Below are 22,604 nucleotides of genomic sequence, written 5' to 3' on the forward strand. Positions count from 1 at the left end.
GCGGTTTGGAGGGCCGCCCTGTGGGCAGGGCGGTGGGCGCTGAGCTCCTCCCTTCGGGCGGCGGTTGCTGGAGTTCCTCGGCACGACGGCGGCGGGGAGACGGCGGCTTGAAGTCTGGTCTGAAGCTGGATTTGCTCGCGTTCCGTGGAAATAAAAAAACTTTCGGTTTTCTCACAAGTGAGCTTAAGAATAGGGCATAGTTCAAGTTCCTTTTAGCTTTCAATTGTAGGTTTTTAAAGCTTCAGATCTAATCTCCCGTGGGAAAGCAGAGATTGCGTGTTTCCCTCGTGTTGCGGTTGCTGGAAGCAGCGTGTTTTAAGCAGCCGGAGTAGAGGCAAAGGTGACTAACACTGACGTGCAAAGACAGGTGCAGATACCAGCCGTGACTTGTGCAGCGGGGGGAATGACTGGAAAATTTGAAGTGCGGTTGCTGTAAAAGGGGGCTGCTGTTGTGTGATTATAAAACCACGTCTTTGAAACGTCTGCCCACACTGAACGTGTAATTGAACACAGAAAGTCACAGATAAACTGCAGAGCAGCGGGAGGAGGCTTCGCTTTAGGAGGGAAATTACTCAAATTGCTGTTGGATTCTTTGGCTCCTTTTGCTTCAATAAAGATATGTTTTCATTGCCAATGGATCAGTAGCTTATGCAGAACTTAAGTTGCCCGGTTGCCTGGTTCAATATAGAACTTGGCAAAACTCTTAGCTTAGATGAAATAAGAAGGGGGGATACTGCATTTAGGTGCGTATTGCGTAGAGGTTGTGCTTCTCAAGGCTGACAAGATCCACGAAACAGTGTAATTGTAGTTATGTTTATTTTGTTGGGCGTAACTGAATAAGATGGGCTGGTCAGAAGTTATGGGTTTGCAATACAAACATATGTGGAGAGAATCAGTCACTGCAGTAATGTGGAAATGATTCTTGATTTTAGTGACGGACAGGGGAAAGCCTAGTTTTAGAGTGCATCCTGCGGGTAGCAATGGAGATATGTGAGAAGCAGTCATAAAATCTTGCAGATGCAGCATGTCTTTGGAGAATATTTACATGTGTGAAAGCTCAGGCTCATGGCCAAATTATTTCATGTGGGCAGAGCTGCATTGTTTAAAGGTGTATGCTCTGTCTGCAGCAAACTTTGAAATACTATCTAATGCCAAAATAGTTTACCTTTATGATGGGTTCGCAGCAAGCTTGGTGAGTTACTATGGATTACCACCCCTGTGTAACTTGTTGGAACAAAGTAAGCTCAGTTACGTATCTGAGGTTTTGGTGTAGCTCAAGTACTGACATTTCAGTCCCACAATAGCTGTAAAACAGAAATCCTTAGCAAAGAACAGTGCAGAATCCATCTTACAATGCCATCTAACTTGTCCTTGGAATATTCCTGAGTATTTTTTTGTGAAGATAGAAAGGATTTTTCTATCTTTCGGACTATCAATCAAAGATAGCAGAATTCAGGTATGTATTGTCAGGTATTTCATGGCTTCCAGCTCTTTCTGTATTTACAAACTTGAGGTTACATCTTGATTCAAGCTCAGGTAAGGTACTGACAGAGATCCCTTCCCTCTAGTCTCCTTTTAACCCTAGCAGCTAACCTAATACGTATGTACATGAATGATCAGTCAGGACTGAGAAACTTGCCTCTTTTAAAAATTCCTCTCTTCTGATATGAGTATCCAATTTTTTTTTCCCCACAGATGATATCTGTGCCAATTGTTTCCATATACTGTCTCATTCAACTTGAACTGCTTTGCTTTCTACTTTTGCTTCGATTTGATATGCTTTTCTGCTCCTGTTAGCCAAATCCATGTCAAATGTATAGCTATGAAGAAAAACATACCTCTGACAAATGTAAACAGTATATATTTTTCTTAAAAGAGTCAAATTTTTCCAGTCGTTGTCTTAAGGTTGTAGAGAAAGAGTAACAAATGAAAATCAAGGTTGATAAAACTATCTGGGAGGAAAGTTGCTCAGAATTTCAGTTTGTTGCATATGTGCTTTCCATTTAAATTTTAAATGCCTATATTCTCATTGAATTGCTGTTTTGGTAAAATTGTGTAAGGGTCTGAGCTAAGTGTTGAATGACTGACATCCGTTGAGGGCTGGGCTTTGAGGCATGCAGAGAGTACTGTAGCCAAACGGCTACAAAGGTGGATAGCAAGACCTTGCCTGGACTACAAGTACAGCAAATTTCAAAGCAGTCCAAAGCAAGTGTGAAGATTTTAGAGCACTTCAGTTCTGAGTGAACTTGGGAAAGGTAGATCTCTTCAACTCTGTAGGAGAATGAGTGTTCCATGATATGTGGTATTATATTAAAAGCTTTGATTATGAAGAAGTGTAGAATTCTCTTAAAGGACTGTTGGTATTTTTCAAGAATCTTGTGGGGGCCACTGTTCTGAGGTACCAGATTAACTGGAGGAATGATGTGATATTCTGTGTTATTTTTTCCCCTGTATGATCACTCCAATTATACCCAGTAATACTGTTTTCAGAGTTTAAAACAAACAAACAAAAAAACTTATGTGTTAAAGGATAATATTAACGCCCTCCACCCAACTATTTGTTTATTTATCTATTTATTTCTGTAACAGCTCTGGATAATAGATTTTTGTACACATGTACATTAGATTTTTATTATGATAATGCTGAGCAAAATTCAGTGACATTCACGCTCGTTTCAGAGCCTGTTGTTGTTGCTGGTACAGCTGCTGTTGCTGTTCATTTGTTGGCAAGTCATCCAGAAGGAATGCTGATGAGACAACTCAAAATGTGTCACTTAAACACTGAAAATGTACAAAATGTATCAGAATTCAATGCTTCCAGAAAGTTTCTGCATAATAGGCTACTTCTGTTCTTGTTTACCCTTTAAATCCCTACCCTAGTACTGCTCAACTGTTCTCGATCTTTCCAGTAGCTTAAATTAACATGTTTTTGAGACACTTTGTCCTAAAACAGAAATTATGAACAGACTTTCTGCAAAGAAAGCAGCAGTTGAGTGATTTGTATGTGTTGATCTAGCACTGCATGAAATGCTTTCTTACTGGACTGAGCCTAGCCATGCTGCTGAAGATAGCATAAGGAAAATGTCTTGGTGTCCACACAGCCCTCTTGTGGAGCAAAATAAAATTTGCTTGACTTTTCAAAGTAAAGGGGAAATGCCTCCAGATCCTTTTCCTATTTGAAACTCGAAATAATGTTTGCTTTCAGAGAAAGCATCTTTTATCATAAAGTGCTAAATAGTTTGGTGTTGCATTCACAGCTATTTCTACTCTCTGCTAATAACTGTTCAGCGAGCTCATCTCTCTGAAATAAGTGTCTGTGTTTTCAGAAACGTGACACAAAGAACAGGACTGGGTCAGGAAGTAGGTTGGGAGTTGCTTGTCATGACTGGTCATGAATTGCAGGATATTCTTTCACCTTCAGCTTGTGCATGGGTTTATTTTTAGCTTCAGAAATAACAGTCCCTTAACATTTCTTAATTCTACTTCCCATTTGATTTATATTTCTTTTAAAAAAATAGCACCATTTAAACTTGCCTGTTTGATATAGTCAGATCAGCCCTTGAGAACTGACATTTTCAAGTGTAGGTGTTCATTACCAAATCACTCTGAAATATACAATAGTTTCTGAAATGGACATGCCAGCAATTTCCATGCAGTGGAAAGTAGTAAAATGACTCCATTTGCTTGTGCTGAAGGGAGCTCTATGACCTGAGATCTTCCACCTATGAAGGAAATGGAAAGGACAGTAGGTTCTAGTATTAACCACAGATAACAGGACACACTTAGAACAGCTTTATTCTCATCTGCATGGCAGAATGATTTGATGGGCAGATTTTAAACTATCCTTCTTTTTCATGATATAGATATGTCACCAAATTAACATGGGTTTTATGTGAGAAGTTAATGTGAGCCTTGAAGTATTTTAAATAGGAATTGTAAATGGCAGTTATTCCCTTCTAGCTCACCTCCTTTCCATCATAGTAGGAACTCCGTGATTTTTCATGAAAGTAAATATTTATCCCTATTATTCAGGCAGGGAGTAATGTATTTCCAATAGAGCTAATTTTCTCAAAGCTTAGTGGAGATGTATTCTGTTTTTTAAGAGCTGTTCAGTGTTCAGGCTCCCAAAAGTTATCTACCTACCTTGACCCCTTTGAATATCTAAATTAAATGTTTATATACATACATTTCATTTGAAAAGGTCCAGTTTTAAATAGATGTGTGTGAATGTAAGATGACCCTGACTGTAAAATACCTCAGCAGCTTCCTCATCTGTAGTGTAATTTATAGGAGTTGGGGAGCTGCAAATATATATGCTATTATTTGAGTCAGTTGATGTTCTGCAGGCAGCTTAAGGTGGGGTCAGAATGTATTCCCAAGGAAGTTAAATAAATGCTCTTTTCTTCCACATTGGTTGTTCTAAATTATATTTAATTTTTTTAACGTTCCCACAATAAACCACATAAAATATTTTCTTACATCGGAGAGCAAGCAGTCTCTACGTTGTTTTACTTTGGGAATCATTTAAAGAAAGATTTCTTTATGCTATTCAGGAAAAAAAAAAAAGAAAAAAGCAGGAAGTTAAATAGTGTGGAATAGAGAAGCTCTGTTTTTCTCCAGGGACAAAACTTGCTTTTAGTCTAGCAAAGCTGATAAGCAACAACGTCAGCCTTTGAAAGAAACCTCTTTCTCTTCCAGTTGGAAAATATGGAGTCAATTTCATGGAAAATTCAGAAAATGGAGTAAGTAAAAGAACAAAAAAACTTTTATTTGTGGTGTTCAGCATTTGGTGTGCTATTACTGTAACTGTAGTAGTTCTCTGGATCAGAGTTTAGTGTCTTTGTTTTCTGGTCCATCAGTAAAACCAGAAGTCTCTTACACGTTGGTGAATGGTCAATGTGTGTAATACAGAAGTAACAGGGAATCAGTTTCTGCTTTGGATCCGAGGTACACGCACTTAGTATGATGACCCCTTGCCTCAATTCTCATCTTGAAATGGAGAAGTGGCAGTTCCCTGTGAAGTGGCAGAGAGGGAGTTTCCCTCTCTGCAAGGGTAACAAAAATGGAAAGTGGGTCACTCCAAAAGTCACTCCTATTTATTTCCTTGGAAAATACAAAAGACACAAAGAGCAGAATAACACTGTTTGGTAGAGCAAATTCTCACCTACAAAACATAGTCACCACCATTACCTATGCATTTTGCTCAGTGATGACAAAGAGGCTGCGTGCTGTGCTTGTAAAAACTTGCATGGCTGTCTGGATCATCGCTTGTCTTCTGCACTGTTCTCACCAATGCTGAAATGTACCACCCAGCCCTCGCTGAGCTCACATCCACTCTTTGGTCTCCAGAAACATTCAGCAACCATCGAGGAATGTCAATGGGTGCCATTTTTTTTCTGTGTGGAACAATTCAATTCCACCCCTTTGCTTCATCTGCACTTCCAAGTCAGACACCATTTTGTCTGACTGCCCCTCTGCTGCCATCTGTCACATTGCAACAAAATGGAACAGAATACTGGTGGGAAGATTCAACCATCACTGAAGCTTTTCCTGGAAACTTGATAGATAGGTGATACACAGCATGGAAATGTTCTGACAGCGCAATATTCAACCAGTAATGGCCTTGCCATTTTCTATCAAGCTCAGGTTTCTCAGCTCCCTTTTCCTTAGAGAGGCAGAGAGCTAGGTAGGCTTTAGAAGGCTCTCCTTTGATAGCGATCAGAGGAGAGGGCAAATCCAGAACAGCGACCAGGAGCTTACATTCCTTCTCTTAAGTCTCACATTCATTGCTGTGGAAAAATAACTTTGATACCCATGAAGTCAAGGTCACCTGGCACCTTTCACAAAAAGTGTTTACATCCACCAAGCAGAAAAGCAATCTGACAAATGGAAAAAGCAACTTTAAATATACAAATGTGTGTGTGCTGAATACACTGACAGTAGCATCTGAGAGGATCCACAGCTGATTAGGCTTTATTCAGGCTTGGTTTGGACTTCATTTGCCATGGCTCTGCACTGGTGTTCGGGATCCATTATCCATTTATGTATAAGGTGCTACTGTCCAGTTTAAAGCCTTTGCATGTCCATAAATCCTAAGAAATGTCAACAGCTGTAGAGAGTAACCAGCAGGCTTCACTGTTCCACACGTGCCTACATATTTCTCTTTGTTAAGAATTTGAGGAATAATGCCACAAAGCAGCAACCTTGCTTGATAACCTGAATGTCCTATATAGGCACCTTGCCTGTTCTATTTTCAGGGAGCTGTCCTTAATTTTGTATCAAACCTCAGCTTTGCTCTCTGTACTTTGTATATGATGAGAACTTTTTAATTACCAATTGCAGTTTGCTTGTGTTTCAGAGAAGCTCTGTCATATCTATTGCAGTAGCTGAGAGAAATAGGCTAGTGGCAGGCTAATGAGGAACTGGCACTCATCCTCTCCTCCTTATGATCCTGCTTGCTTTCTGCATTGTTAATCATCGGGAGAACTTTAATGATTTAGCTGTGAATTGTTATGGATGATTGCAGAAAATGAAACTTAGATGACCTCCTGGGTCACAGTTATGTCTGCTGTGTGCAACACCAGGACACAATCCCAGCAGAACTGTGGATTTGGGAGCTTAATCACAGGGCTGGTGTATAAAAGATGGATGACTGAACCCTCAGAACTTAGACTTTAAATAGAAAAAAAAGACTTATTTGAAAGAGTAGGTACAGGCATCCATACTGGTGGACCCAAGTGGATGGAGGTAGCTAAAATCCTGAAAAAGTATGGCTCAGGTTCCTCTGCTTTTCTTTCGCTTCCTTGTAAATGAGTGTCCAATACTCATCATAAATCTTTGTTTGTTATGTTTGCGGGAGTTGCATAAAGTGCTGCTTTTAAAGATCTTGTTCAAACTTGTATGCATATAGATATATATATGTACATAGTCATTCATTTCTATGCTTGTGTGGTTTTTTGCATCGTTGATTTTTTCCAACACTTTATACATGAAAGTCTTCAGAATTCCAATATCTGCATATAAGGAGGATGTGGATCTGCTAAAAGCCAAACCTCCCTTCATCAGGTTGTTTGGTCTAAATGCTGGAGAATGTTGTTATAGTTGCTGACTATGGTATATAGTGGGCAGTTAAGCCACAAGCAAACATTGCAGCTTCACCGAAAGGATGGGCATAAATAGTCGTTAGTTTCATGGAAAGGAAGGAAATTACTCTTTTCCTGATTGTTAGGTGGTTAATTTCAGTCTTTCCAGAGTGGATTTGTATTGGTGAGGTGTTAATTCAAACAATGAGCACAAAGGAATAATGAATAATTAAAAATGAAACAAACTTAACTCTAAACATCTGAATCCTCAAAAAGTAAGTAGCTTATTTCTTGTGTTGTTCAGCTTAAAATTAACTCTGGGAAAAACAAATATCTTTTGTTTGACTGAATTTACAAATTCACGATTAATGCAACTGATTTTATACACTTTGGATTTAGTCTGATGTGTTCTTCAGTGCTGAGATTATCTGCTCATATTAATATACAGCTTGATAACTGGTGGTGGTATGGATGGGAAGCAGTAGTTGTCACAAAGTGAAAGTAGGCACAACTATCAAGCAGTTATTTCTAAGCCTGGTAAATTAAAGCTGGTTTGGCTTCATTAGTCAGTTTCTAATTTGAACTTTGGTTAATACTGGTAAGGCACTTTCGAAGGCTTCTCTGCATTTTTTTTCTTCCATATATGCTGTTTTTGTTCTATAGATTGCTTTTTTTTGTCTGTTTGTTTTTAAAGAAATTTCTGAAGTGCTTTAAAATGCACTTGCTTTTCAATGAACCTAGTTTGTTCACAGCTGTTGAACTCCAAATCTGTTACTTGTATGAAAATGTTCTCCCTTATTCTTTTTTATCAGTACCTACAGAGATAAATTTGTGTACTGTTACAAGCAAAATACTCCACAGATCTGCAGTTAAATGGTGCCTGTATTCACCCTACCCCAATATTTACAAAAGAACTGCTATTAAAAGAGCTTTTTTATCAGCTAAGATTCACCTATCAGTTACCTAGAAGAAATAAGAAATTTAAGCATCGAGAAGTACACAAATGAGGTGCCAAATCATGTGGTCTCCTGAAATCTTCCCGCTCTCTTTGGGTAACCCAGCTATCTGTCTCTATGTCACACATTTGCAGGTGTTATGTCCCACCACCATCATTTTCTCCAGGTCCAGACTCTGTGTCCTGCTGTAACATAACCTCCATCCTTCTTTCATTCGTAGCCTTTTCCACTTCATACAAGCTATCAGCATTTTATGTTATATTGGCAGAACAAGAAGAGCTAACGGGAAAGACAGACAAAGCTGGTTGTTTTGCTGGAAGGAGTTTCTGGCTCCTGATAGGTTCTATAACTTGTGAGCCATAACAGCAGTGCTTAAAATTGATAGTCTTATTGACTGAAATTTCAGTGTTGCTTCTTCTCACTAGGTAATTCCCTCTTTTTATTTTTTTTATTTTTGTTTTTACTGGAATCAGTAGAGTTGATACCTGGAAGATTTGCAATTGACTGAATTCAATCAGTTGAGCATTTTAGGTGTCTTGCGTTAGTCACAGATGAGTACAGCTGTTAAGATTATTCCTTCCACTAGAACATTTGGTTTTTGGTAAGGGTAGGCTGACAGGCCCACAGCTGATTTAAAATGGTACGATGAATGCAGTACCATTGAAGTCAGGTGAAGCCATGGTATGAAGATACCAGGAGAATAATATTCCCATTTTACTGGCTGAGAGTCTAAGGTATATGGAGAGCATGAGGCCTGACCACAAACACTCAGTAGCCTCTTGACAGAACTGAAATTGAAGCCAAGTCTCCTAAAGCCCAGTTCAAATGTCTGACCACAGAATTACACTGACTGGTGGGCAAGAGGACTAGTAACTCACACTTTGAGAAGTTTGCTTTTCTCTTGCATACAAAAGGAGATTAATAATCATAAATGCAAACTGAAGGTATCTCACCATGCAGTTAACAAATGATGCTTTCAGTGTAGCTTCTTAAGCATCTTTCTGCTCATTCAACTTTATTTTCTATAAACCAGAGTGGTCAGAAACAAAGTAGTACTGTTGAAATCCTTCTCTACATAACAAAAAGCGGCCTGCAACTGTAAAGTCCATTTCCATTCATCAGCCACCACATCTGTTGCTTGCTTGGACGCTGGCCAGAATGATTCATTCACATGTCTAACATTTATTTTGGTGAAATACTGGGATTATACAGAAGGGCAATATTTCAAAACTGGGTTTAGCAAACCAAGGGAAGTTGGAAACAGCTTCCTCACAGCTGAAAACAAACACAGTGTTATATCATTCTGCAGCTTTATTAAGAGGAAGGCAGTAGCCAAGTGAAGCAGCTGGAATCACACTGAAGTCACTCTGAACTCCACAGATCACTTCGTTCTTCTTTCTGCTACAGAGAGCACATCCCCGACTTACAGTGTGCTTTCTTCTGAAGAACTTAAGAAGGTAGGTCAATCTTTCTATTAAGTTTTAGATCTTTCTTTCTCTTCCTTCAGAATAACATGTATCTACAAATATAACAACAGTCACAAGCAAATTCTGCAAGGCAGTATAGCGGTTGAAAGAATTTCTTAGTATAAAGAATGTGGTACTCATTTGTTTCAAAGGCTATTTTGAACCAACCCTGAGGCAAGAAAGGATATGAAAATAGGTGTGAATTTAATTTTTAATAACTTTCAAATGTGTTTATAGGCTGCTCAAGAAGTGTTTTAGCTAGCCAAAGAATGCCAGCTGATCTTGGCTGAAATATCTCCCCACACCCTGCATTAGTTTTGTTTGCTTTAAGGCTTAGGGATAGTACATCTCCTACAGCTATCACGAATTCCAACAATATGAAAAATAAGTACATTGATTCTGATCTGGATTTCAGAACAGGAATTGGATATCATTTCAACTTCAGGTAACAAATTGATTGTTAACAATTGACAAACCTATAATTATTAACAGGATAAGAACATCATTATTCTGAACAGTTACAGTCATGCAGAATTATAAAGAGTTCCTTATGATCTGAGCTGGAAGGTGTGTGTTTCCCCTACTGTCATGAAGTAAGATGGAAACAATGTGAATCTAGCTGTCACTCAGTGCATGGAATAGCGTTATCTAAAAAACAAGATTTGAAGCTTTCTATATGAGCATATAATAAGCAAGGCTGAATTCCACCTCCTGTTCAGCCCTAGCGATGGCCATGTCATTTTCCCCTCTAGCCTTTTTAAATGCTATTTTGCAAAGTCAAACAAAATACCAGAACTCTCTTTTTGTAGCTTTATAAAAGATGCATAGATTCATTAAGAATTAAGACACACTTGCATTCTAGCTGAATAAAATTTTCTTCCCGAATAACATCACATTTGAATTTTTCAGTCTGTGATCTGTTCTTAGATATTTTTGTGTGTGAATATGTGAATAATTCCATTATTCCAAACAGTAGATAGTTTTGCACAACACTGTAGTCTGTTGAATGCTTTTGTTACTGGCTTTTCTATTCATTTTGTCTTGTGGAATGTACCAACAGTTCTAATGTCTCTCTCAATGCATTTGCTGGTTGTCTGGCTAATTTTCACTCATTATTTCTAATAATGGTTTGATTTGCGTTCATTCAATCTGAAGCTAGAAGTTTCATAAGAGAGCAGAGCTGCATTGTTGCTGGCTTTGAAGAAGAGAACTGAGTTAGAGGAACAGTTTCTCATGGCACGTTACCAGAAGGATCTGCTGAGACTGGGGTGGGCGGTAGCCAAGAGACATTTGGTTTTAGAAAGGAAGATATCATGCATGGATCATCTCTCCAACACTCTTTGCTACTTTTACAGCGTGCTTGAAGCTTCTGACACAAAAAGAAAAATTACCCTCAAAGCATTTGCTTCTATGCACTTATTTGCAGTGTGTTCCAGATGCCATGGGCTTGGAAATATGACATTAAAAAAAAAAAAAAACACACACATCAGGCTATGACTGCTCTCTTGCAGAGATAATTTTTGCTGCCTTGTTGCAGATCTTTTTCACCTGCCCATTGCTTTACTGCATTACATTTCTTTAGAGTATTCTTTTCTTTGGTGGGCCTGACAACAAATTAACCAAACCCGTTTCTATAAGACAGGTTTGTCTTCAAGGATATCCACAAAGGCCAGCACTCCAGAAGACTCCTGACTTTGCCAGGTACCTTAGCTCCCAAAGAGTATCCAGTTTCCAGTACCTACTGTTATTCTTATGCTTTTCTGACCCTAAAATCATTAAGAGTTGTAGATAAAGTTTTAACACATTTATAGCCATAGGCCATCTAGTACCTAGGTATACTTGTATAAAAATGGAAGCCAAACAAATTAAATTTTCCATGGTTAGCCTGATGTTTAGTTATCTGTCTACTTCTTTTGAACTGACTTTTCCTTGTTTCCTTTTTTTTTTTAAATATAAAATCAGGTCACCACATGCAGAGAAAGCAGAAAAACATGCACTATCTAATGGGCAATGAATGGCATTTATAATTTTAGTTTTAGAATTCTTGATTAGATCACAGAAATCACAGAAAGATCTTCCAGGGGGACAGGGAACAATGTATTCCCACCTCTGTTAACTTCATTTGTCTTCTTCCAAACTTTTTTTATTTCTTACTTCCCTAATATCTGTCCTGTCCCTGACACTTCTCAGAAGTAATATTTCAAGAACTATAAGAACCAGCACCTTTACCCTTTATCCACAAGATTTGCCTCTTCATTGCTTTGGCAAGGTCTGGATTCTACTTTCATCTCTTCCATTGAATCTATTGTTTGGTTTTAGGCAAGTTACTTCTTTCCCTATTTCTCATGTGTCTGTTTATTCTGTTTGGATTATAAACAAGGCAAAAATTGTCTCTTATTATGTGCTTACTGCACCTAGATGCAGTGAGGCTTTGATCTCCAAAGTCTAGGGCCAACATGAAATACTCACTTCTTTCAGCAAGCGTGAGCCTGGCACAGCAAGTTTTTATCTCTTTTGAAGCTACCTGGTTGAGAGAGGCAAGAAAACTGTGAGTAGAAAGTCCCTGAAGCATCAATTTTCAACACTCCCATTTCTTCTTTCTGGTCATCTTTCAAAGAGCTCGGCCTCATATTGCTCAAGTGAGACGTTTCATAATTGTTAAGAACCATTGTCCTTTTTATAAAGCTTAGTAAGATGTTTCTCAGTGCCTTAAACTCTTACTGGAGTGTATTGTGCCACGTCTGGTGAGTCTAATTCCACATGACATAAAAGTGATTTGCACAGGTAATATAGGAAACCTGTAAAACCAGTATTTCCAAGCTTCTAGTTTAACATCTGAATCAGATGCCATCTATTCTTATCACTGCTAGGGTGTGTTCCCTGTACCACGTTAGGGAAGTGTATAAATATCCAGTCCTCCTGAAGTTGTTTTACCACTATGGTGTGTTTGTTGTGGGTTTTTTTTTTTTTTGTTTTTTGTTTTTTTTTCCCCCAGTTTTTCAAGAATACAGGCAGTGCTATTGTAGACTTAAGCTTAAAGTAATAAATAAATAAAAATCTCTGTATGAATACTAGTGGTACACAGTTATTCTATTACAAGTGCTGCTCCAAAAGTAATGCCTCCTATTTTATTAGGTCAGCCCACAACATCAGAGGTGGACGTTGGTGGTATGGAATAGAGGTTGAACCTTCTCACTTTCATAATGGCTGTTTTCTATCATATATTTAGTTGGCTTTAATCAGTCTGCTGACACAACAATCAGTCTGAAAGAAATCTCTGCATTCAGTGTCTTCTATGCTCTCATTTGCTCCTTCCTGTTAGGAAAGAGGTGTGATTATTGCATATTTTTGCTAAAGTAGAACAGCCTCTTAGGAACACTGTCAAAGTAGTACTACCATGTAATGATTGTTTGAAAGTCAATCAAAATATTCTTCTATCACAAACATGCAACAGTTGTGACATAAAAGTTGCACATAACTTTTGCATGAGAACAATAGAAAGTCATGCTTGATTAGAAATACAGACATCTATTATTATCATAGACATCCAGTCACTGTTAAGCTCAAAATTTTCAAAACTGGATATCTCCATTATCCTACACAGGTAGTTACTGTGATGGCTCACAGCTAAAGAAAGTAATGACAGCATTTGAAGAATAGAATATGTACAAAACTCAAACCTTACAGATAAAGATAAGCATGGACAGAGATCCAGGCTCCTTTTCACAGTAGAGAAAACCAACCAGAATCTGCAGGGCTGTCCAGCTGGGTGCCAGCTCCCACCAGAACAGTGGGCATCATGTCACAGGACAGAGTCTCATTTTAGGAAAGAGAAGGTATCCAAGAGGTGAAGTTGTGGTTTCTCCACTTCATTGTGAGTGAAAGGATGGCATTATTTTTAAGAAAGGAAGATCAGACTGTGTTTGAAGAACCAGGCAAGGATTCTATGTTTAGCACCCGGTTTATCAAAGACTTCCTGTAGTTTATTCTCAACCTTCTTGTTTGTCTGTAAATCAACTGATGATACTTTCCATGTGAGTCCAGTTTCACTACAACCTCTGAATACTTAGCTGTTATGAAAATAGTCAGACAGTTCTGACATATAGGATATAAGACCATATTTTAATTGAGATACACTGTTAATCTAATGTTTTGTCATTGTTGACTCTGCTTGACCTTTTAATATGTTTATGGTCACACAGTAGACTTGCAGAGATTACAGTCACCCTTTACACTCAAAAAGATACTGAAAGAGTTATTTATACTTTTAGCTGTATTAACAGAGGGGAATGAGAGCAAGAGCTGACTGCACAGTTACGAGGTTGTCTCCTCCCAATGCATATCCCAAGGACATCCAAGTTCTCATGTTTTCTTCTCATCTTTTCTTAGGGATCTGTGTGAAAATAAATCAGTTTTTACCCAATGGAGTTACTGGTTCCAGAGACTTTTGAGTTACCTGTTTATGGAAATAAGCTGCTCAATTGCAGCAGTTGTCTGGCTGATTTGTTGTATTCAAACCAGAGTTACTGTAGGTTTTTCCTATTACAGAAGTTTGTTTTTTTTTTAAGATGCAGAGTTGGGTTTTCCATTTGTTGTTTAACATTTCTGTGGGAACAGAAGTCTGTGTCTGAAATAATTGTTTTACCAGTATTAACTGTGTCCTATGAGTTAATCTCACTGCAAGACTCACTTCATCAGTACAAAATGTTATGAGACTATTATCTGGTCAGATGACTTCAATACCACAGATGAAGTGGTGTGTTATGACTAACAGTATCATGTTTGGCCTTGCTTAAAGACAGTTGCTTTTGGCGTAAGTTTTAGAAGACATCTAGCTAGGACATTGCACATGCATTTCTAACGCTGTTTTGGTGAGAGACACAATGGAGAATGATGATTTACACTCCAGTCTTATCTGCTAGAGCAAGTCTATATCTCTATTGTGTCTTGAAAATGTTTCCAGTATCTCTCATACCTACCATGATCAAGTTGAATTCACAACGGCATACAAAGTCACTCTGTTACTGTATGTCTTCTGACCATTAGAACAATTGTGCATTTTTGTGGAAGAGAAAATATGCACACAAGCCTTGATTCTGCTTTTCTGTGTACCAGATTAAACAGCCAGTTTCCTAGAAGCTTTATCTGCAGGGTCAGATTTAAGCTTAAATTATACCATAGCTATAATTTAATCTTGTAATATGGGTGTACCAGACACTTCTTGCTATAAGAATGTTTCCACAAGGAGGCAAGTGGTCATCTTATGCACATAGTTGGCTGCCAGTCTGTGATCTCACCAGTATTGTCTGTTAACTTTAGGATCTTTACTTATGCCTTTCTAAAATACTTTCCAGAAATATCTATATATATATTCTTCTAAAAACTTGCTCAGCCATCCGCATTTTGAACTTCACAGATAATCTACTACGTGAATTTCATGTTTGTGTATTTGAAGCTACATAAATTCATGATTTGGCACCTCAAAAGCTTGAAAGTGTCAGATTTTTTTTTCTTTCAAATGAATTCTATGTCCAGACAAATTGTGAAGATACAGCATGACAAGCAGGCTTTGAGTGGCCTTTTGAAAAGCTAACTGTTCTCCAACATCTAATTCTTACAAATGACAAACGTTGAAGTGAATCAAACAGGTTTTCTTGTAGCCATAGATCATACATGCAGAATATGGTATGCTCAGAATTATCAGTGAGGACTTTAAAAGGAGGGGTTTTGCATTATATGCCCTCTATGAAACTAACTACTGAGACAGCCAACTGCACGTACTATAGTTTTCCTATTAAATCAGGGCCAGCCATTGAGACCACTGAAATCAATTTACCTGCCCAAAGGCTTTCAGTACTGTTTATCACACTGAACAAGTGGATTTAGGGGTGGCCACTCAAATATTTGTTAACTTCTAACTGAAACAGGACATATTTGTAAATTCCTAAAATTTTAGGTGAGGGAGAGAGTGCATGGGCTGCAGCCCAAACACATGGCATAAGTTACCAGTGCAATTAAATTGGACCCTAACTTGCATGTTGCTCAGAGAACTCTGAATTCCTAGGAAGACCTTGCACTGAGTGAGGTGGAAGGAAATAGTGACTGTTTTGTCTTCTCCTATTTTAGATTGAAAACCCAGCCTAATTTCATTCCAAAGCCATTCCACTGACCTCAGGACTGAGGCATGGTGAGGTCAAATGAATTCCCTTGGCCAAAGAGGATGCATGCGGCACAGCCAAGAATAGAGTCCATAGAACTTGTCCCATGTCATAACTGTAAGGCCCTTCTTACTGTGACAAAAGTTGTTCTGTTGTGAGCAGGTTCAGACATTTGTCTGAGTTGTCACTATGGCTCACCTTCCTAGAATACTATAATGTTGGTAGAGAATACAAATTTCAGACACTTGTAATAAAAAACTGTTAATCTGTCAATTCAGATCCTATTCTGCATTCCCCCCCTGAAATGCAGAGAAAGGCATTGCATGTGAGACATGGTAATATGTCTTCCCAGCAGCTTTTAGGCTTTATGTTTTAGATACATTTATTAACAATCTTTGAATGTTCTGTTCTAGGATCTGAAATGCATTAACACTGAGCGTCATCGTGTGATACTTCTATGAAGTCATTTCTTAATTGATTTCAGTTTTACAGAAGGGGACAGGAAGTGAAGCCTCCTAGTCAAACATTCTGAAACCTATTTGCTTAGCATTTAACAACTATACTCATAATTAAGCCACTGAATCAAGGAAACTCAGTTTCCAGAGCTGCTTGTGACCTCAGCAAACAGGAACAGGCACCAGTCAAAGGACAACTGCTAAGCATACACTTTACACAGACTGTGTACTATTTAGAAAGAAGACAGGATGTAGTCTAAACTTGGTTATATTCATCCAAATGCAATACGACACTGTTCTGTAACCTGTAGCTGCCCCTGGGTCCTATTGCCAGGTCTCTGACCACATTTTCCTGTTTATTATTTTCCTCCCTGTGGCCCTTTTTTGCAGCTCTGGACCAGTCTGAGACACTGAACAGCATCATCTCTCTCTCACTTTCTAACAATAGGCCTGAAAGCCAAATGGAAACTGCAAAAAAAATCTCTTTCCACTGGACCTCTTTTTGCAGACAGGTTCATGGAAGAGTCTTCTCAGTCTGAAAATTAGGCCACGTGGGAAAGATTGTGCAGGATATCAGAAACAAAATAAGGAATACAAAATGATTTCTTCACTTTCAGGATCTGAAACTTGGACTTCAAGATAGTTCTGCTTTTTAAAGTTTAAGAATAAGTGAACTTATTTCTTTGTGTTACACAGTCCCAAACATATGTCTGTTGTGAATGATGGTTAACAGTTGTACCAGGAGAAAAAAAAACTGCATCCTTACTGCTTTAAAACAGCATAGCTCCACTGAAAATCCTCTGCTGCTTATCTTTTTCAGAGCAGCACCTAATGCCATGAATCTTGTTACAGAAGTGCTTTGTATATATGGGAGTTAGATGCAGCAGCTTCTGGGCTTTGCAAATTGAATTGGCAGTCTTTCTAAGTCTTAGTCATATAGCCTACTTTCATCATCTGTGCCCTGAGAGCAACAGTAAACAATGTTCCTCCCACTTTTTTACCCCACTGCTGAAGAGTTACTATACTGGAAGACTGAGTTAGAGATAAGTAAAAAGATAGCCTTGAAAAAAATATTTCCTCAAAGTACATTGCATTCTAGATGCATGCTCTTTGGGTGGAGGCTTGTAAGAAAACAGTTAAATGCTGAATACTTTCTGCTGTACATCATCCATGAAATATTAAATGAACCTTGTTGGGCAGTAGGCAAACATCTGTTATTGTTGTTGTTTTTAGCCCAGTTAGGAAAAGATAGTTTTGGGGTTACACGTAAAGGGAGAAAATGCTTGAATCCATGTGTTGTATTGTGCTAGCTATTGAGAAACTTAGAAGCAAACAGCAAACCTGACTAATGACTAAGATACAGGATGTTAATCATCAAGATATTGGAAAACTACACTGATTCAACTTGAAGGTATAATTCCATGTACAGGCAAAGACACTTAAAAGCCCAGTTAACTTCAGTATTCTCTGAAACTATCCAAATGTAGGGTTGTTCCAGATGTTAGTGGCACTGCTTCTTGTTTATACCATTTCTCAGCAGATGTTATGCTATTTGAAAAAATTACTCAGATGGGTGGTACCAGTATTTGATGCAGAGCCTACCCCCGTGGGGCATGTAATTACATGAATACAGCCCAATATGTATCATTTTATCAGGGCAGCAAAGCAAATAACATTCCTTTAGCTTGATGCAAATTGCAAGGGGCAAATGTTATCATAGCCTCTTGATAGATGAGACTCTAGTGACTTATATTGCATTTTTTTTAAACAAGGGATATGAAGTTACACAGCTTTGTTGTTCTAACCTTGTCCCATCCATCTATGAATGAGAATTCAAATCCTGCCAATGTGCGCACATACTTAGCTTCACTTATGCAAGGAAAGTTACTTATATAAGTACAGGTTTGCAGATGTGCTTCTGCAGGCAGTTTTCTCCTGATGTCCTGCTTCTGTTGTCTTTTAGCATACCAGAATTAATGGAATTGCAGGAATGCATAGCTGGATTCCAGAAGTGCAGGCTGAGTCTCAGTTTCTGAACAGAACTAGCACTCAAGTGTACTATGGAGCTCATCCATGGTACAGCCAATGGACTGGTCACATCCTGCTCTCAGTGCAGCCAGAAAACATTGCTTTAAATAACAACAGAAATTAGCAGAGTATTTCTTTTGAGTATGGAAGATACTTTTGTCAGACCGGGGTCATCTATGCTATTATTTTTCTGTACTTTGGAATGAATACAGGACCTCTAAGTGCTTTTTCCTGCTCAACTGTCATTTGATGTTTTCCTGTGTGTTTCTTCTCTTCTTTCTTCTGGATTTTTCTATTGATTTATGTTTTCCTTTTTACTCCTCCTGTCCCTCCTACACAATTCCTCTTCAGCTTTAGAGGAAAATTCCTATTTGAAAAATCACATTGTACTTGCAAGTTCCAGAAGCTTTTGTAACAGAAGAAAATGGAGACTTTTTTTAAAGACAAACTAAACATAATGCGTTTCCAGCTGTAGCACTTACAGTGTGTATTGTTCTTCTGGAAACTTTGTTTTCTTTCCTTTATTACCTGTTTCTCCAATCACTAGTGGAAGAATATGCCAGTTGCATGCATGCCACTGAAGTGTTTTCCTTATATTTCCTTCTCTACATCCTTTGCTGCATTTTGTCTGGGCTGTACCCCAGGGAATCTAACACTGAGTGGGCCTGAGAATCAGCATTCCTTGATATGAGGACAGATATGTGATAGACAGGAATAAAGCCATGAACTTTCATTTGCTAGCCGAGTCACTGTCTATATTTTGTTAATTATAACTTGAAGCATGTGAGGATGCACAGAACTTTTTTTTTTTCTTAAAAAGATGATTTCCTGTCACTTCCTTGCCTTTGTAGATGCTCAGTGCTCTGATTTTTGATACAGATATGGTCCATAAAACTTGCTTCAAATAGGATCAGAGCAGTTGTAATGCAATGGAAAGTACAGCAATGACAGCAGAGCAACATCTGAGAGTTTCCAACAGACTGCAACAAATGAGAGTTTTCTCAAACATAACAGCCGTAGGCACAGAAATAAAGGAAAGAAGCTGCTTACCTTCAGAAGGTGTCACGTAGGCAAGGATCTCCAACAAGATACCCTTGCCTCCTCTGCCAGCCCTTAAATGAGGTCTGGGAATCTCATTGCATACACCTGAGCTCCCCTGGCTTGGCCCTGTCTTCCTGCCAGGTGTTCAATCACTGTTTCAGGCCGTGACTTAGCATTTCCACTACAGCAGTAAAATATCAAACCCAACTAGAAAAGAATACAAATCATACATCAGCTACCCGTGATGCTGTGGTCAGTGCTCTCTTAAGAAATAAAAGCAAGGAAAACAGTTCCTGGACTACTTGTCTGGAGTTTTTTTTTTAAATGTCTACAGCCAAATACTCCACAAGCTTTGTCATAGAGGTTGACAGCTAGGAAATGATAAATAATATGAAACTAAACTCGAAGGAGTTGAGGTTACTATGTACAACCCAATAAAACAGTTTCCCATTGATTGTTCCATTTCTTTTCTTCCCTAGAAAGCATCTGTGCAACATGACATTTGAAGATTTTGAGAACTACTCTTATTTCTATGACCTGCCTGAGGAAGAAGAATCACCCCAGTCCACCCTCAGCATTGCCCATATGATTTCCCTTTCATTTTACAGTGTGGCATTTCTTCTAGGAGTCCCAGGTAATGCCATTGTCATCTGGTTTATGGGCTTCAAGTGGGATAAATCTGTCTCTACGCTCTGGTTCCTCAATCTGGCCATTGCAGATTTCATTTTTGTTCTCTTTCTGCCCCTTTATATCACATACGTGGCAATGGGCTTCCACTGGCCTTTTGGGAAGTGGCTCTGTAAAATGAACTCATTCATTGCACTACTGAATATGTTTGCCAGTGTTTTCTTCCTGACATTCATCAGCCTTGACCGCTACATCCGCCTTGTGCACCCAGTTTTTTCCTACAAGTACCGGACTATAAAGAACACCCTCATTCTTAGTATGATCATTTGGATGTCAGCTGCCATTATTGGTGGCCCTGCCTTGTACTTTAGAGACACAGCTACTGCTCTCAACAATGTCACCATTTGCTACAACAACTTCCATGTGCATGACAGAGAACTCATTTTGCTGAGACATCACATTCTGATTTGGGTGAGGCTTGTATTTGGTTACCTCTTTCCTCTACTGACCATGGTTATTTGTTACTCATTGCTGATCGTTAAAGTAAAGAGGAGAACGGTGTTGACTTCTAGCAGGCTCTTCTGGACAATCATTGCTGTAGTTGTAGCTTTTTTTCTTTGCTGGACACCATATCACATATTCAGCATTGTGGAGCTCTCTGCTCACCATGACGAAAATTTGCACGACTTACTACAGGATGGCATTCCCCTCTCCACGGGCCTTGCTTTCATCAACAGTTGTCTCAATCCAATCCTCTATGTTCTCATTAGCAAGAAGTTTCAGGCTCAGGTGAAGACAACAGTCTCTGAGGTGCTAAAATTGGCACTGTGGGAGGTGAGCCGCTCAGGAACCGTCAGTGAGCAGCTGTGGAACTCAGACAACAGTCATGTGCCTGTGCACCACTGCGAAACTGCTCAGTGACTGTTCACCACCATCCATCTATAAAAGAGCTGACAGATTGGGAGGTGTTGTTGGCTTCACATCTGCCAATGAGATGTGCATCTTTGCATATACAGTTTTGTATTAACAGCTGGCTTTACTGTGCTTGCTACTTTCCTTTAAATGTTTTTAAAGGATACATCATTTGGGTGTGGTATGGTTGCAGCATGGACAGCCTGAATAGAAAGTCGTCTGGGTTTTCTATCAGGAATATTGTTGTAATCCTGTTGCTGACAATACTTCACTGATCACAAAAGAGCACATGACATTCCTCTGATTGCCACTGATAACACTTTTGATCTGGGCATCCTCATATGAGAGATCATGGTCAGACATCAGTGGTTTATGAGTGTCACACGTATTTCACTATTGTTTAAATTAGGAGTCACCTAGCTATATCCCAGCCAAAAGAAGCTGTCACTAGCTTCACTCTGCAATCAGAAAAGTAACTCAATTACTGTACTGTAATTCAGTACAGAGAATACTGAATTGCTGCCTTTTCCTTCTAAAGAAGCATGGAAATAAAATGTTTTCTCCCATCGTTTTGTCTTATACTGAGCTGAGCCAGGGGGCTGTGGTTTCTTGTCACTTAGTTTTTGCTTTTAATGCCATCTGGTTGTAAAATACTAAACAGGTGTTTCAGAAAGTATTTTGGCTCATTTGAAATATGCAAAGAATTAGTGAAAATGTTTCCCACTGAATCTGAGACTTCAGGCCCTTGTCACATGTTCTTTTTCTGTTTGTGTTTAAACTTCCAGGCTTCAGAGACTTCACTATTATTAGCTGTTTTCTGCTGGTCTTGCAAACAAAGGTTAAGATGCAGTAAACATTTTGTCCTATTGTCTAAATAGGAGTAGAGTGTATTCAACAATATTCTTTCACAAGCTTGTAGCCAAATTCAGACCTCTCTACCAAGCTGCAATCAAGATTGTATAGCCAAGATACAAAGTTCACTCGCATAAGAAATAGGCACTAGACCCAGTTGTCCTATTTTCTGCTCCAACACCTTGCCTGCTGTAGAATCACACCTACACCAGTGCAAATATACATGCTAAGTGGAGCAGACCAATTTCTGAGGCAATGCCACTTAATCAAGAAGTTGTATGTGAGATAAAACCACGAAGAATAAAAGCATAAAGCTTTAGGTAACTATGAACTAGCTTTTTATTGTTACTGGCCTATATATCTAGAGTAAAACTGGCTTTCAGATAACCTATATGCTAACACATAAGTCACATTTATACTGTAAATGAGGCCTTGTATGTAAAACTATGCATCTGTATTCATGCATAAGCACATCCAGTACTGATAACTGCATAAATAGCAACTGTCTGATTGTGGTCTGTAGCTGTTTCTTTGGGCTCTGGTCTCAGAGTTTTAGTGAGGCAGAACCTATGGAATTTCAGTGTATTTAACTTTGGGCTGGAAAGTTGGTAAGCAGCATTCTTTCCTTTGAGTCATTCACTGCCTGGTACATCGTGACTCACCCGTAATATTTTGGCACTATGCAGCTGAGTGTGCCTAAATCAACTGTTTGCAGTTTTTCTTCACATGTTCCTTGACATCTTTCTAAGAATGATGTGTTTTAGTGCTCCTTTCCTGACTGTACTCCAAGTGGAGTAATAAAATTGTTGGCTCAGAAGAATGTGTTCATTTGCTTTTCTCAGCAGCAAATACACAGTGACTATTCACAGAACAGCACTTTCCTGACGTTTTCAGAAGATGAAAGAAAACCCTGACCTTTTATGTTACAGGAATTAAAGTTTATTCAGTTTTTTTCATGCACATTAGATATAGGAGAACAAATATATAAGCAAAGAACTTGATTTTTAAACAAGAGAATTTTACATTT

The 22,604-nt window shown here is 38.7% G+C and overlaps 1 protein-coding gene and 1 long non-coding RNA gene across 7 annotated transcripts in view; one reads left to right on the plus strand and one right to left on the minus strand.

Moving 5' to 3' along the window:
- GPR1 (G protein-coupled receptor 1) overlaps window positions 1-22,604 on the plus strand; it is a 22,841-nt gene extending 237 nt beyond the window's left edge. Inside the window, exons 1-4 of one of the 6 annotated variants that reach the window (XM_031554168.1) lie at window positions 49-177; window positions 9,348-9,495; window positions 11,147-11,205; window positions 19,666-22,604. In XM_031554168.1, coding sequence (XP_031410028.1) covers window positions 19,682-20,734 — 1,053 coding nt within the window. In that variant the 5' untranslated portion in view covers window positions 49-177; window positions 9,348-9,495; window positions 11,147-11,205; window positions 19,666-19,681 and the 3' untranslated portion in view covers window positions 20,735-22,604. Of the gene's footprint in view, window positions 1-48; window positions 178-200; window positions 341-7,259; window positions 7,358-9,347; window positions 9,496-11,142; window positions 11,206-19,665 lie in introns of those variants that run through there. The other 5 variants (XM_031554167.1, XM_031554166.1, XM_031554165.1 and 2 more) reach the window with 5 other exon arrangements.
- LOC109368501 lies at window positions 13,655-15,910 on the minus strand. The gene is made up of 2 exons (XR_002116599.2): window positions 15,675-15,910; window positions 13,655-13,897 (listed from the first exon to the last, which is right to left on the minus strand). It is a non-coding gene; the product is annotated as an uncharacterized LOC109368501 (long non-coding RNA).

This window comes from Meleagris gallopavo, chromosome 7 (assembly GCF_000146605.3).
Source record: "Meleagris gallopavo isolate NT-WF06-2002-E0010 breed Aviagen turkey brand Nicholas breeding stock chromosome 7, Turkey_5.1, whole genome shotgun sequence".
Lineage (NCBI taxonomy): Eukaryota > Metazoa > Chordata > Aves > Galliformes > Phasianidae > Meleagris > Meleagris gallopavo.